The 16,060-nt window shown below is 34.3% G+C and overlaps 3 protein-coding genes, 1 non-coding gene and 1 pseudogene across 4 annotated transcripts; 2 read left to right on the forward strand and 3 right to left on the reverse strand.

Annotated features, from left to right (window-relative positions):
* Nucleotides 1-4,878: 4,878 nt before the first annotated feature.
* Nucleotides 4,879-6,585, forward strand: LOC109600654 (lipase 3). Its single transcript, XM_020016829.2, has 7 exons — nucleotides 4,879-5,084; nucleotides 5,138-5,448; nucleotides 5,499-5,745; nucleotides 5,854-6,018; nucleotides 6,070-6,154; nucleotides 6,207-6,349; nucleotides 6,397-6,585. The coding sequence occupies exons 1-7, from the start codon at nucleotides 4,899-4,901 to the stop codon at nucleotides 6,574-6,576; spliced, it is 1,317 nt and encodes a 438-aa protein (XP_019872388.2). The 5' UTR covers nucleotides 4,879-4,898; the 3' UTR covers nucleotides 6,577-6,585.
* Nucleotides 6,586-6,718: 133 nt separating this feature from the next.
* On the forward strand, nucleotides 6,719-6,791 carry Trnav-aac (transfer RNA valine (anticodon AAC)). Its single transcript has one exon. It is a non-coding gene; the product is annotated as a tRNA-Val (tRNA).
* A 2,356-nt stretch (nucleotides 6,792-9,147) lies between these two features.
* On the reverse strand, nucleotides 9,148-11,542 carry LOC109600652 (UDP-glycosyltransferase UGT5-like; annotated as a pseudogene).
* Nucleotides 11,543-11,733: 191 nt separating this feature from the next.
* On the reverse strand, nucleotides 11,734-13,661 carry LOC109600670 (UDP-glycosyltransferase UGT5). The gene is made up of 5 exons (XM_020016848.2): nucleotides 13,363-13,661; nucleotides 12,713-13,305; nucleotides 12,438-12,657; nucleotides 12,162-12,381; nucleotides 11,734-12,100 (listed from the first exon to the last, which is right to left on the reverse strand). Exons 1-5 carry the CDS (start codon nucleotides 13,571-13,573, stop codon nucleotides 11,818-11,820), a joined length of 1,527 nt encoding a protein of 508 aa, XP_019872407.2. The 5' UTR covers nucleotides 13,574-13,661; the 3' UTR covers nucleotides 11,734-11,817.
* Nucleotides 13,662-13,814: 153 nt separating this feature from the next.
* Nucleotides 13,815-15,995, reverse strand: LOC109600667 (UDP-glycosyltransferase UGT5-like). The gene is made up of 5 exons (XM_020016845.2): nucleotides 15,783-15,995; nucleotides 14,847-15,439; nucleotides 14,563-14,782; nucleotides 14,284-14,503; nucleotides 13,815-14,234 (listed from the first exon to the last, which is right to left on the reverse strand). The coding sequence occupies exons 1-5, from the start codon at nucleotides 15,898-15,900 to the stop codon at nucleotides 13,952-13,954; spliced, it is 1,434 nt and encodes a 477-aa protein (XP_019872404.1). The 5' UTR covers nucleotides 15,901-15,995; the 3' UTR covers nucleotides 13,815-13,951.
* Nucleotides 15,996-16,060: the final 65 nt, after the last annotated feature.

A 16,060-nucleotide genomic window follows, 5' to 3' on the forward strand; every position in this document is an offset into this window, starting at 1 on the left:
TATTTACTTAAATTTCAATGTACTTGATTTTTAACATTATTTTAATTGTTTGCATCATTGTCATCATTAATTTGGACAATACTTAAACTTTTTGTACTTTCAATTATTTCATTTTGTTCTAAAAAAGATACAATAGGCTTATGGTAACTAAAGTAAGAAATGAAAATGTTTGATTCAAATTTATCTAAGTATTACGTAAAAGCGGCATCGATTGTCATTTTATGTCTTGTAGAGTTTTCGATCATTGGACATATTTAAATAAATTTTTTACTAAATCCATTCAATTTCACTTATAAGATACACACTGCACTACACGTTAAGTTTATAGCTACAGATATATAAGCATGTCGGTCACACTAACGCACGAGATTTCATACATCCAAAAAGTGTCAAAGGCGCACAGCACACTGCGCCTACAAAAAGGGCCTAAGGCAGCTAAAGAAGTTTTCACTTCAAAAATGGAAGGTTTTATAAACAGTTTACAGAAAAAGGAAATTTTCCGTTCTATCAAATATTCAAAATGACAAAGAAATAAAAAAAATATATAAAATGATAAATAAAAATATACTAATATGTAAAAATTTGAAAGTACGATTATTCACATTTTTCAAATTATGAAAAGAAGTATTATACAATAATTTTCATGACAACACTAAAAAAAAATTATTCAGTGGACAAATAAGATTTAAAAAGTTTCGAATTGAAAATAATATAATATTTTATAAAAAGTTTTCGAAAAAAATATATATTTTCACTCAGTCAAAAAATCAAAAAATAATAAAAAAATTGGTATGAAAGATTTATCCACTTTATCAGTGTACAAAAAAATATTTGTAATATGTATAAATATAAAAATAAATCTACTCACATTATTCGAATAATGTGTTATACAATATTAAATAAGACAAACAAATTTAAAATTAAAAATTGAGAGTTTTATAAAAAGTTTACCAAAAAAATAAAAAGAAATGTGCAGCTCTGTCCAATATTCAAGAAGATACAACATTAAAAAAATGATATGAAAAGATTGTCAAAAATTTCTAAAAATTAACTTAATATGCAAAAATCAAAAAGTAATTTTATTCATATTTATTTTTTGAATTATAAAAAAATATGCAATAATTTTGAAAACCCATTCAGTGAACCAATCAGTGAATGGGTTTTCAGTGAATTTTTCAGCTCTGCCAATTATTCGAGGAGACAAAAAACTTAAAATGGACATTTTCAATATCTAAAAAATATTAGTATCTTATAAGAATCGAAAAGTCAAATTATTTCCAACACTATTAGACGTGGAGTCCCTAAAGTTGAATTTAAATTGCCAGACAAAACAGTGCGTCAACCTAGTCGGACGGCGATATTAAATCGGGCAGTAAATAAAGTAATTAGTAGTGGCAAAAAGCACGTCGAAACGAGCGGAGATAAATTAATATAAAACATAATTGTTCGGTGTACCGGCGTCTGAAAGATTGGCGCATCGTCGACGCCGCGACGGCCAATAAGCGCGACGCCAAAGTGAAAAACACAAACAAATAACACAATCAGTAAATAAATGATGGCCGGTCCCTGCGGTTTTCTTTTCGGGGGGAAGATGATGACGGCGTCTTCGTCCCCTCTAGAAAGTTGCAGGCGTCGTCCACACGGGGCGACGGGACGCCGCGCCGCCACCACTGGGACGGCGTCGGAGTTGGACCGACGCTGATGCCGAGATTCTTTGCCCCTTCGTCTTTTTGTCAAATTAATAAGGATGCACGGCGTGACGTGCACCACACGCGGCCCCCCGTTCTTTTTCTACGCTTGATTGATGTGCGAAAAAGTTTATGTTATTGCCGATTATGAACCCGACCATTTATATCCGGCGCCAAGAAGCGAAATGTTTCTTGTATCATTGTCGTCTTTAATAATGGTGACGCCGTTCGGTATCGTCCTTTGATTTGCTTGTGGTAATTGGGGATTTTGCTGTGGAAACATTATACATGCCCCTAACGAACGGCTCAGTTGAGGGAATAAGAGAAACAATGCGTGCAATAAACATCGGGACGACTGGAGCCTGCCGAACAGTGTGGCGTCCCGAGATCTGGCTCGGTTCCGGTCGGATAGACTGCGGAAATGCAAAACGGCGTATAGGAGCAAAACCATAAAGCTCGGATGTTCGCGTGTATTATTAATATCGTCGTCCCGCGGACATAAACAAGGAACAGGGAGAGCGGGAGAGCCGTCTGCCGTCGGGACTGGAGTGGACTCCGGCTCCACACGACCGGAGACCTCTGGTGCCTCCGCCCTCCTGTTTCAATAAACGGGGCCAGGACACGCGGCACCACCACTGCCGGAGTCCGTAGATTCAAAACAACCGAATTAACTCCAATGAATCATTGTTTATTCATTCGGCGAAAACATGTTTTCCGAAAAATTCATCGGCCCCCGTTCGTCGCCACTTCTGCACTCACCAACCCCCATCCGCTCGTCACTCGTCCTTGTATATGAATCATTTGCTGTCCGTCATCTTCTCTTGTTGTACTGTGTGTAAAATTATAAAGGCCTATTACACTTCTCTCTTTCTTGAAATAACAATGATTTTACTTTCTACTACCTTACAAAAACTAAATTTTTACCATCTGCCTTTTAGTATATCTAATTTATCTTGGTTTCAGTCTTCCACCACACTACAATTTGATTTCAATAAAAATTAACCCCTATACACACTTAAAAAAATATTACTAGAATACCTTTATCATCAACAAACTTTATTATCAAAAACGATAACAATATAAGTTAAAAATTTAATTTAGTACCTTTGCTTTGTAAGAAAGAATTTAAAAGCCTATGCATTAGATTATCAACAAATTTTTGAGAGATATTATTCCATTCTTCAACTGGAGCCTGTAGTAGGTCTGGAATACTTATAGGAGGGTTTAACCGGCACCTAATTAAACTCAATTGGATTCCTATCCAGGAAAAGAAGTGGCCACTCCATTCTTTCAATTTCACCTTCTGTAACAACCAGCACAATAAATCAAATTATAAGATCTGTAAATTTATCCAGCCTTTATGATAGAGGAACGTGTACCTTTCATTTAGTTTTTTACTCCAAAATAAGACACTACCTTCTGCATGTGGAACCATTTCACTAATAACAGTGAGTCATTGCTGTGCAACTCTTCCTCTCCAGGCTTCAATTCGACGATCATCACTCACCAATCCTATCCTCTTTTCGTTCGAAAACAGAACTTTTCACCATTGAGGTAAATTGGCTTTTACCTCAATGGTGATGAAGATGTATACATTCCAACTTTGACAATCTGTGTCTTTTAATAGTAGCCTAGGCACTCATAAAGGCCTTCTAGATTGTAATCGACTAGTAACAATCCCGTTTCAGATGGCATTCCTAATGAATTGGTAGTATGTAGACTGATAATGACTTCTAAAGCTGCTAACAGTGCTCAACCTATTTCTCATAATCATTTAAACTATACACTTCTCTTGACTGACATTTGTTCCCTTCGAAGTCTAGTTTCTATGAAATACCAGTGAAAAACAGTCGTTGCTGTGCACATCTTCCTCTCCAGGCTTCAATTCGACGATTATCACTCATCAATCTTATCCACTTTTCGTTCAAAAAAAGAACTTTTGACCATTGAGGTAAAACCTAATTTTGATGAAGAGGAGCTTATTCCAACTTTGACGATCTATGTCTTTTAGTAGTAGCCTAGGCACTCATAAAGGTCCTCTAGATTGTAATCGACTAGTAACAATCCGTTTTCTGATGGTTACATTCTAATGAATTGGTAATATGTAGGCTGATAATGACTTCTAAAGCTGCTAACAGTGCTCAATCTATTTCTCATAATCATTTAAACTATTACTTCTCTTGACTGACAATTGTTTCCTTCGAGGTTTAGTTTCTATGGAATACCACTGATAACAGTCATTGCTGTGCACCTCTTACTCTCCAGACTTCAATTCGACGATCATCACTCACCAATCTTATCCTCTTTTCGTTCGAAAAAAAGAACCTTTGACCATAAAGGTAAAAGCCAATTTTGATGAAGATGTTCTCATTACAACTTTGATGATCTGTGTCTTTCAGAAGTAGCCTAGGCACTCATAAAGGTTTATTAGATTGTAATCGACTAGTAAGAATCCTTTTTCTGATGGTTGCATTCCTAATGAATTGGTAATATATAGACTGATAATGACTCTAAAGCTACTAATAATTCCCAACCTATTTCTCATAACCATTTAAACTATATACTTCTCTTGACTGTCATTTGTCCCCTACGAGATCTAGTTTCTATGGAAAACCTTTCATTGCGTTGTTGAATGTGTTCGTAACCGTACATTGATGAATGTTCAATATTTGAGCAATTTGCCTATGTTACAAACCTTTCTCGTGAAAAACGATTATTCGTAAAACGAATTTAGTTAGTTAATGAATATCAGGATATTCATTAACTAACTAATTAAGTTTTACGATTTTTGAAAATCATTAAATGTTTTTTCTAATTAAAATTGTAATAAGAATGAAACTGCAGCACCTCTACAAGTATATTTATCATTCAGAGAAAGGTGCAAGGCTTTTGAAACTGATACTTAAGTTGAACATAATAGATTAATAATGAATGGGACAAATAGGTGATGATGTGTTATTTCAAAATTAAATTCACAAAGTATAAACACCAAGGGTTAATTAAATGTGTTTATTAAATAAACTTTAATTACAATTTTAAAAAACATCTGTTAATAGTTAATTAATGAATACACTTTACAAGGCACACGAGGTTGTAATAGTGTCAATGCATTTAGGTATGGCTTTATTACATTGATCAATTTATGTAATTAAGGTGACAAGAATGCTTTTCATACGATTACAAAACACAGTTAAAATTGGTAAATTTATAATGATTAAAACTTTATTTATTGGATGTGGAGGTTCATTTAAAAAACCGTACAAGGTCCACAACAATATTGTAAACAGTCTCAAAATATATCTTACAATGAAGTGGTTCGCATGTGTTTTATTTGGTCTGTTGATGGGAAATGCACATTTGTTACTGAAGCCTCACCCTGATATTGATCTATCAATAGTAAGTGATTTGTTCTTCTTTAATTTACGTCAGATAATTTATTGGTAAAACAGGGCGATTTAATGGCAAAATACGGCTACCCTTTAGAAAAATATACAATAGAAACGGAAGACGGATACATTCTGACAACCTTCCGAATTCCACACGGAAAAAATTCAACCGTTGTGGGTACCCCGATCCTTTTTGTACCTGGAACGGGTGGTTGTTCCGAAAACTTTTTGATTTTGGGTGAGAACGATGCGATCGCCTATTATTTAGCCGATCGAGGCTTCGACATTTGGCTCATGAACCAGAGGGGCACCACTCATTCAAGGAAACACAAGTTTCTGGACGCCACAAAAGACCCAGAATATTGGGAATTTGGGTAAAATTGAGTCATCCAAGCTATGTGTTAACTAAGCGATTCAATTTTAGATGGCACGAGGTTGGAGTGTATGACATACCATCGAACATAGATTTTATTTTGAACGTGACTAAACATGAGAAACTGATTTATATAGGACACTCGCAAGGAACGACTACTTATTTCGTAACGACCTCAGATAAACCAGAATACAACGAAAAAATTATCGTAGGTGTTCAATTCGCCATGGCCATGTTTCTGAAGGACTTGCACGTGCCCTTTATGGATTTCGCAGGGAAATATCATAGGGAAATCCAAGTTAGTCACACATATGTCACACACTTTTAAATTATATATTTTTTTGCTTCTTATGATGTGACAGTCTCAATCCTAACTAAAATTTATTTTAACTATTCTATTTTTTAGGCAATTTTGAAGATTTTGAACATAAGATACATAATGCCAGACAACGAAGAATTTTTGTCAAGTCTAAAAGTATTTTGTGGCCTAGAAAATTGGACTGCGGATTTATGCGGGAAAATTTTAAATCTTTTGGGTGCCGAGGATTTGTCCTTTTACAGCTTTAACAATGTATTTTAATAATATTTCAAAAAATATTTACTCTAAATTATAGTTTTTTAGACATTTACCCCGATAATATTCAGAAATGCTCCTGCAGGTGCTTCAGTCAGGCAATTAATTCATTACTTTCAAATGATGGAAACCGGTAATACAACAATAATGAAATTGTTTTAAATTTAACATTTTACACCTTTTAGGAGAATTTACACACTACGATTATGGACCAGATAAAAACTTACAAGTATACAATTCCGTTTACCCTCCATTGTACGATTTATCTAAGTGCACCGCCCCAGTTGCAATATTTGAAGGAAAAGCAGACTTTGAAACAACGGATGAAGTAAGCATAATAAAGACTTTTGACGTTAATTAATTTAAAAATTTTAGGCGAGACTGAAATATTTTCGTGAAATACCAAACATAATTTACTACTATCAGATTAAAGATGACCATTTTCATCATGCAGACTTTATTTGGGGGAATAATGTTAAAGAACTGGTTAATAAACCTGTTTACAAATTTTTAAAGCGGATGGATAAAAGATACAGAAGAAGACTGTTAAATTAAGGCGATTAAAGTTTTTTTTTAATTGCTAGTTGTTTCATTTTAACATTTTTATTACATTTTTATATTACTAATTAATTTATTATTTAATAAATAATAAAATCGCTTACTTTTTATATATTGAAATGTGAATGTTTAACAGATGGTTTCCGTGGTGTAGTGGTTATCACATCCGCCTAACACGCGGAAGGTCCCCGGTTCGATCCCGGGCGGAAACATTACTTTTTTTGTTGTTTATTTTTAGCATTTATTAAAGATAATAACCATTTATTTCCAATAATACATTCCAATAACTGCATAAAAATAGCATAAGTCAAATAAATTGTAGGGCAGTAATTACAAAAAAAAATCAAGAAAACAATTATTTATATCACAGAAATAAGATTTTATTCAAGATTTGACACATTGTCGAAAGAGGTAAGTAAGATTAAACTTGGTCAGTTTGTTATAAAATGTGAGGTTATGTATACTATTCTGGCGAATAATTAAGTTAAGCTGTTCTATAAAGGAATATTTAGCCCACTTTAATTCTTTTATGTTCCAATAAGAGATGACTTAACACAAATACTGTCATTATGAATAAACTTTATTATCAGAAACGATAATTAGATTATCAATTAATTCTTGATGAATATTTATTCATATCCATTCTTCAACTGTAGTCTTTAGTTGCTCCGGAATACTCATGGGAGGATTTAAACGGCGCCATGCTTTCTTAATTGGATTCATACCCGGGGAAAGTGATGGCCACTCTATTCTTTCAATTTGACCTTCTCTAAGAACGTCCGGAGAGTTCGATGTGGTCGTATTGGTTGTACAATAAGACAAAATTATAAGATCTATATAAGACATTGGGACAGGAACATCTACTAATGCAGTTCTTCTTCTATACTTGATTCCCTTCCAATACATGACACTTCCAGTCGTATATGGAATCACTGGCAACAACTGGTCCTTGTTGTGCTCCTTTTTTTCTCCAGGTTCCAATACGACGATCGTCACTCACCAATCCTACCCTCTTTTCGTTCGAAAAAAGAAAAAAGAACATTTGATCATTGGGGTAAATTGATAAAAATAACTCTTAAAGGTTTTCTAGATCGTATTCAACTGGCAACTCTCTTTTCTGATGGTTGCAATTGTAATGAGTTGATAGAATGTAGGTTGATAATGGCTTCTAAAGCTGCTAAAAGTTATTCTTTTATTTCTCAAAAGGAGGTCTAAATTCTATAGAATATTTTTCATTGCATCGTTGAGTAGTACAATCAACCATACAGTGATGTATGTTTAATATTTGAGCAATTTGCTTATGTGACAAACTTTTCTTATGAACAAAGATTATTCGTAAACAAATTTCATTAGTCAATGAATATCTTAGCATTTTTACGATTTTTGAAGTTCATTGAATGTTTAGCGATACGCTACAAAATGCTTCTTTCTGATTGAAATTGTGATAAGGATGAAATTGTTTGCATTTTAAGCTGCGTTTTAATTGTTTTAATACAAAAACAATTAATGGTTGTTATGTTATACAACTTGAATTAAACTTAAACGGGTAAATTCATGATTAAGAGGATGGTGCAGACTTTTGAAACTGAACTTATTATAAATATTGTGAGATAATGTAAACAATAACATCCTACTGACTGTGAGACAAAGGAATGTCAAACCCATGGATGTTTGTCCGAGTAGCTCTTAACAAAAGATGTAACTAACGCCGAATAAAAATCGTAAACAGTTTGCGTCATCGACAACTGAATCCGGCACCAGAACCGAACGGAATAAACAACAACATCGCAACGAATTACCGACGTGCGGCGCAGGAAGAGACCGAAACAATCATCCGCGATTGTGTGCCGACGGCGACGGCGACGGCGACGTCCGTCAGGCAGGCGCTGCGACGCCGTGCTCGTTGGGCGCCTCGTCGAGCCATCACCGTCTCTGTCGCCGCCGACGCCGCCGAAAAAAAACCACCGTCACTGTTTGTTCGCTTGTTTGTCCTTAATTTTTCGCCCTGCACAACCCGATGGACGCGCCGCTTCTTTGTTCTCGCCGTCTCGTTGAAGTCACCGCCGTCCTTTGTCTCCACTCCAGATATGAATGTGGCACGCACAAAAAAACTAAACTGTAATCGACCAAATTTCTTCGATAACATTCTGGAAATGCTCCGATACTTGAGTTACAATTTTACGATGATATTTTTACCTGAAACGTTTTTAAAACTGGAAATAAACACTGGCGAACATTCATACACTGTCATTATAGTAATTTCCATGACATTATCGTTCAGTGTCCTTCGTGTGGTGACAGTCGTCTTGTGTATTTCGAAAAAGGGGGACGACAACCCATCAAATCATGAAATTATCCCAAATAATACAGCTGTGGCGCCGCTGCGGCCCGACAAAGCGCCACTCACAAAAATTATCCGTGTCTAGATACATTTCCGAAACGTATAATTGAACACACTCACATATTACGTTCCTTTTTTCGTTTTTTTGGTTGTTGGAACGGTGGTGTCGTTTATAATCGCATCAGCCCAACAACCTGTTGATTCTCACAAGAAAAAAGCGGTTTAATTAGTATTTTTTTATTAATCACGTTTCTTTTTATGTGCGGACTTATTACAAAACAGTTTTAGAACTTTGCGGACTGAAATCAGAACGGCCAAACAAGCTATAACAACTATGGTGACTAGTAATAAGGCTACATCTAAACATGTGTATTGTAAAAAACTCATTTGACGTGATTTCAGATTTAAGAAAGATGTTCCGTTGTGTTTTAAAGAATATTCCACCCAACGTACTGCTGCGTCCAGTGGTTTTAGAGGTAAACTATTAAATCTTTCTGAATCTTCTTTAATGTTCTTCTTGTATCTAAAACACATTCAATCAGTAATGATTAAGTGAAATCTTAAACAAGCTTATATGGGATTATTAATGACTTCCCGAATAGTGTCTACGATTTGTTTAGTGGTCATTGTTTTGTAGTCCAGTAAAGCGCCGCGTTGCTTTCCTTGCAAAGCTTTAACATTGATGATTTGGTCAAAGAAAAATGGCATTCCAATGATTGGAACTCCGTGGTACAATGCCTCTTGGGTGCTTAAAGCTCCTCCATGTCCGATGAACAAAACAACATTGGGATGTACTAGAAAATTACTCTGCGAATAAAAACTCAGATGGTATGTCTTGATTTACCAAGTAAGTCGTTTTGAGGTAACCATTTACGTACGATGACATTTTTGGGCAAGTCCTCAATGTCACTTTCAAATTTCCATAAAAAGAGTTTTTCTTCTTTCAGGTGTGAGTTTGTCGGATCTCATGTTGGTGCCCAACGAAAATACTATTACTCCCTCTTTTGAATCGTCCAATATTTTTTGTAAATCCTTAAAAAAAGTAAATAGTTTGGTTAAATCATTCGAATTTCTTAAGTTTGTGCTTCTAAAAACACTTAAAAATAGAGATTTCTTTACCTGTGGAAGCTTTTTTGCGGGTTTAGCTTGAAGTCCTCCAACTGGGATTATATTCGGTGGTAAAGGCTGAGGATAATCCAACAACGGATTGGTATTGGCCAACAACAAGGAAATCCTGTCACCGTTTTTCATGTAGGGAGCGTTTTTGAGGCCGCATTTCCTTATAGCCTGCTCCTCGAACCTGCTTCTGAAATAATAGTAGGCCAATTCTCCTCCGTAAGTAGCATAAACATTGTACACCCTCGCCATAAAACCCATGTCTTCAGTTAAACCAGATAAGTATTGGGGAATGTAGTGAGAAAACTCGGGTGGTAACAAAAACGGAGTCATCCCCACAACGGGTATTTTGGGAAAGGCATGAAGTGGAGACACACCACATGGATAAATTGTTATGTCAGTGATTATCAGATCGAACTTGTATCGCTCTTTATTTTGCAAAATTGAATCAAGATTCTCCGATTTATAGATTAAGTCGCAGATTTCTTCCGTCGCTGACAAGTAATAAGAAATTTGTTCGAAAAAACTTTGCTCCGGAAAGTCTTCAGGGTCTCCTGTTATTGCAAAATCTAGAACAAAATAAAACATGTAATTAATAATAATAACTTATAATCTTTTAAATTTATCAAACCATTAAATCCTCTGCAATATTAATATTTTCCTTAATTAAAGTTTAAAATTTATTTTGCTTCGTGCATAAAAAACATAATTGAAAGTATATCCGTTCAATTTTGAATTAATGAAGCGCAACACGTCAAGGACTGAATGAGGGTTTGGTGCACCAATTGTATATAATACAATGTCTCAATTAAAGTCCATTCAATTGAGTGAATATTGTTAACTCACTTCTAAATTTATATCATAGAATTATATGGTTTAATAATGTAAACAACTTACGAATAACAAAATACTGAAGGATAATAAGCGTAAAAATACATAAAAATAAAGAATATTAATAAACCCAAAGTAATTTAGATACACATGTATCTATAAATAAGAATGTAAATGTTGGCATCATTTGTGTTTGTGTACGAATTTAAATTTACTTTTATGTAAACTATATATTCTTGTAATATACTAGTATTTTAAGGTAATCCACCGGATACGTTTTTTGTTTAAAAATAAATAAATTATGTAAGATATTGAAGTGTAGTCAAATCTAAAAAGATGATTTACACACTCATTAGTTTAACCTTCATATGCATTAGTAATAACACCTACAAATATAACACAATAAATTTTCTTAAAATATTGATTCTATTAAACATTACATTAAATTAAAATAAAATGTTACTTACATTCATAATCAACAGGATGATACAAATCAGTTTCGGGTTTATTTTTTGAAAATGCGTCGAAAAATGTTACATTGTGTCCTTTGGCATTTAACCCGCTAATTAAAGCATAGTTCCAAATGCTGTGACTTTTTGAACATAGCGGACTGTAAAAAAAAATGTTTGCACTGTAGGTGAAATTGAACAGCAACCACAATATCGATAGCATCATTTTATGGCTGCATCGTCGACGCAATTGAGAATGTTGTGCATCAATTATTGACTTAAACTGCATTAGATAAATTGCGACTCAATTATCATTGCGTTTCATGTGTTAATTGTGCATGATTGTTTGTGTGTATAATGGTGTGGGGAATAAATAAAAATGCATTAAAATCAATAAATTTTAATAATTTAATAATAAATTAGTTATTAATAGGTTAGGTTAGGTTTATAGACAACAGTTCACAATCGGGTTTGATAACCAGAATTGATATAACATTTCTACTATTCATGTTTTCTTTTGTGTGTAGATTTATTATAAAATAGATTTAAAATTTTACTAACAAAGTACATAACAATGAAGCAAATTACAACAACAACTCCAACGAGAAATAAAACTACATCCAAACAGGTATATTGTAAGAAACTCATGTGACGGGATTTAAGATTTAGGAAGGATGTTCCGTTGTGTTTTAAGGAATATTCCACCCAATGTACTGCCGCATCCAATGGCTTTAATGGCAGAGTTTTGAATCTTTCCGAAACTTCCTTAACATTCTTCTTGTATCTAAAACATATTCAATCAATTATGTTTTTAATTAAATTAGTAAAATCTTAATTAAACTTACATAGGATTTTCAATGACTTGCCGAATGGTGTCTACGATTTGTTTGGTACTCATCGTTTTGTAATCTAGAAGAGCGCCGCGTTGTCTCCGACGCAAAGCTTTAACATTGATGATTTGGTCGAAGAAGAAGGGTATTCCTATAATAGGTACCCCGTGGTACAAAGCTTCTTGAGTGCTTAGAGCTCCTCCATGTCCGATGAACAAAACAACATTTGGATGTGCTACAAAAATACTAAAGTTTCATCCTCTATAACGTACAGCCTTATTTTCATTTTACCAATTACGTCGTTTTGAGGTAACCATTTACGTACGATGACATTTTTGGGCAAGCCTTCAATGTCGCTTTCAAATTTCCATAAAACAGTTTGTTTTAGTTGTTTGAATGCGTTTAAAAGAGTTTGTCTTATTTGAAGTGTGAGTTTGTCGGATCTCATGTTTGTGCCCAACGAAAATACTATTACTCCATCCTTTGAATTGTCCAAAATATTTTGCAGATCCTATTAAAATTTATGACCTCAAATTAACTCAAATAAAACTATCTTTAGTTTTTACCTGTGGAAGTTTCTTTGCTGGTTTAGCTTGAAGCCCACCAACTGGAATAATATTCGGGGGTAACGGCTGAGGATAGTCCAACAAGGGATTGGTGTTGCTCAACAACAAAGATACTCTATCAATGTTTTTCATATATGGTGCGTGTTCCGGGCCATATTTCTTCTTAGCCGCCTCCTCAAATTGGTTCCAGTAATAATAATACACCAATTCGGCTCCATAGGTCGCCAAAAAATTGTACACCCTCTCCATGAAACTCATGTCGTCAGACAATTCGGAAAAGTATTGGGGAACGTATGCTGGTTGTAAATTGTTGCCGAAAACGTGCGAGTACTCGGGCGGCAATAAAAATGCAGTCACACCCACAATTGGGATGTCGGGAAAGGCATGAAGTGGGGCTACTCCACACGGAAAAATGGTGAGGTCGGTAATGACCATATCAAATTTGTATTCGTCTTTGTTTTGTAAGATTGTGTCCAAGTTTTCGGATTTGTAGACGAACTCACACACTTCCTCCATTAACAACATGAAGTGTGGAATTTGTTTCGCTATATTTCCTTCCGGAAATTCTTCCGCATCTCCTTCTAAGACCAAGTCTAAAAGTTATATGTATTGTATAATATTTCATCGTAATATAATAAATTGTTACTTACATTTATAATCCACAGGGTGATACAAATCAGTTTCAGGTATTTGTTTAGAAAAGGAATCGAAAAATGTAACATTGTGCCCTTTGGCAATTAATCCATTAACTAGAGCATAATTCCAAATGAAGTGACTTTTTGAACATACCGGACTGTAAAAGAAAATGTTCGCACTGTAAACGTAATTGACCACCAACAATAATAAAAATAATCGTGCCATCTTAGTTAGACGTTCACGATGTGACTGTAGTTGTTATGACCCCAATTGTTGAATTAAATAGTAATAGACAAATTGTTTGCAAGTACTTAATTCTCACATTTGATAATCTACTGACTGAGCAACATTTAATGTCAAATAATATTCAGAAACTGATAACTCACAATTAACTGATAGTGGTGCTTTATTTATGGTATTTTAACAGAAAAAAATTAATCTCTCTTAGTACAAAAAAAACATAATGTATAATTAAAATATTTTTATTTGGACATGGATGTTTGAGATGTTGAGATTAAATAGGAAAAACAACTCAAATTTCTTTTAATACATTTCATCCACATATAATTTGCATTAAATTGTTTAATATTCACTTGTTAATTGTTAATCATTTTTCTTTTTTTGTGAGGATTTATGGCATAAAAAATTTAAAAATTTTCGTACAGAAAACGTAACAATACAGCAAAATGCAAATACAATACCAACTAAAAACAAAACTATGTCTAAGCAGGTGTATTGTAAAAAGCTCATGTGTCGAGATTTCAGATTTAAGAAAGATGTTCCATTGTGTTTTAAAGAGTATTCCACCCAATGTACTGCCGCATCCAGTGGCTGTAATGGTAGACTTCTAAATCTTTCTGAAACATCCTTAACGTTCTTCTTGTAACTAAAACAACAAAATTAATCACAATAATTAAAATCTTAAACAATCTTACATGGGATTATTAATGACTTCTCGAATAGTGTCTACGATTTGTTTGGTAGTCATCGATTTGTATACCAGTAAAGCACCGCGTTGTTTTTCCTGCAAAGCTTTAACATTGATGATTTGGTCGAAGAAGAATGGTATTCCTATGACTGGGACCCCGTGGTACAATGCCTCATGGGTGCTTAAAGCACCTCCATGTCCAATGAACAAAACCACATTTGGGTGGGCTAAAAAATGGTCAAAATTGCTCTTGTATAAAAAACTTAGTTGGTGCGTTTCGACTTACCAATTACGTCGTTTTGAGGTAGCCACTTACGTACGATGACATTTTTGGGCAAGTCCACAATGTCACTTTCATATTTCCACAGGACGGTTTGTTTTAGTTGTTTGAATGCGTCCAAAAGAGTTTGTCTTCTTTCAGGTGTCATTTTATCGGATCTCATGTTTGTGCCCAATGAAAATACTATTACTCCATTTTTTGATTCGTCCAAAATCTTTTGCAAATCCTTATAAAAAGTAAATAGTTTGGTTAATTACTACGTCTTTTTTTTTTTTTTTTGATTTCTTTACCTGAGGAAGTTGTTTTGCGGGCTTGGCTTGGAGTCCTCCAACTGGAATGATATTCGGAGGCAAAGGCTGAGGATAATCCAACAACGGATTGGTGTTGGCCAACAACAAGGAAATCCTGTCGCCCTGCTTCATGTACGGGGCATGTTCTGAGCCGTACTTCTTTATGGCCTGTTCCTCGAACCTTCTCTCAGAGAAATATTGTGCCACTTCATTAGCATAAGTAATATAAAAATTATAAACCCTCTCCATAAAACTCATGTTTTCAGTGAAGCCGGAGAAGAATTGGGGAATATACGCGGGTTGTAAGTTGTTGCCCAACATGTGCGAAAACGAGGGTGGTAACAAAAACGGTGTCACCCCCACAACCGGGATTCCGGGAAAAGCGTGAAGTGGGGCTACTGCACATGGATAAATTGTCATATCGGTAATGACGAGGTCGAATTTGTATTTGTCTTTTTCAAACAGGATGGAGTCCAGGTTTTTTGATTTGTAGATTACATTACAAATTTCTTCTGTGGCTAACAAATAGTAAGATATTTGGGCAATAAAGCTTTGTTCCGGAAAGTCTTCAGGATCTCCTGTTAATGCAAAATCTAGAAGAAAAATTAAATTATGATAAATATAATATTGTAATCAATTTATTTTTTAGTATTAAAACTCATTTCTAAATTTAGTGTATTTATTAATTTTATCTAATTATTAGATAAAATTCGATAACTCTATTTATGTAGTAAAATAAAATAAACAACATTAGTGTATGTTATATAAGATAGTATAAATACGTGCTCGAAAAGAAAATTTAGATCATTCATTAGTTTAACCTTCAAAGTTACTAGAAGCAGTGTACTATAGCTTTTCATGCCTACAAATATTGACTCAATAACTGCAAATACTGATTATCTTAAATATTATGTTAACTAAAAAAATGTTACTTACATTCATAATCAACAGGATGATACAAATCAGTTTCGGGTTTATTTTTTGAAAATGCATCAAAAAATGTTACATTATGTCCTTTGGCATTTAATGCTGTAATCAAAGCATAGTTCCACATGCTATGACTTTTGGAACACAATGAGCTGTAAAAAAATATGTTCGCACTGTAGACGAAATGGACCAGCAACAACAATAATAATAATAGTCGCGTCATTTTTCTACAGAGTCCTCGACACGACTGAAAGTGTTTTACTTCAATTATTGGCTCAAATTGTGAT

The sequence above is a fragment of the Aethina tumida genome, chromosome 3, assembly GCF_024364675.1.
Source record: "Aethina tumida isolate Nest 87 chromosome 3, icAetTumi1.1, whole genome shotgun sequence".
Lineage (NCBI taxonomy): Eukaryota > Metazoa > Arthropoda > Insecta > Coleoptera > Nitidulidae > Aethina > Aethina tumida.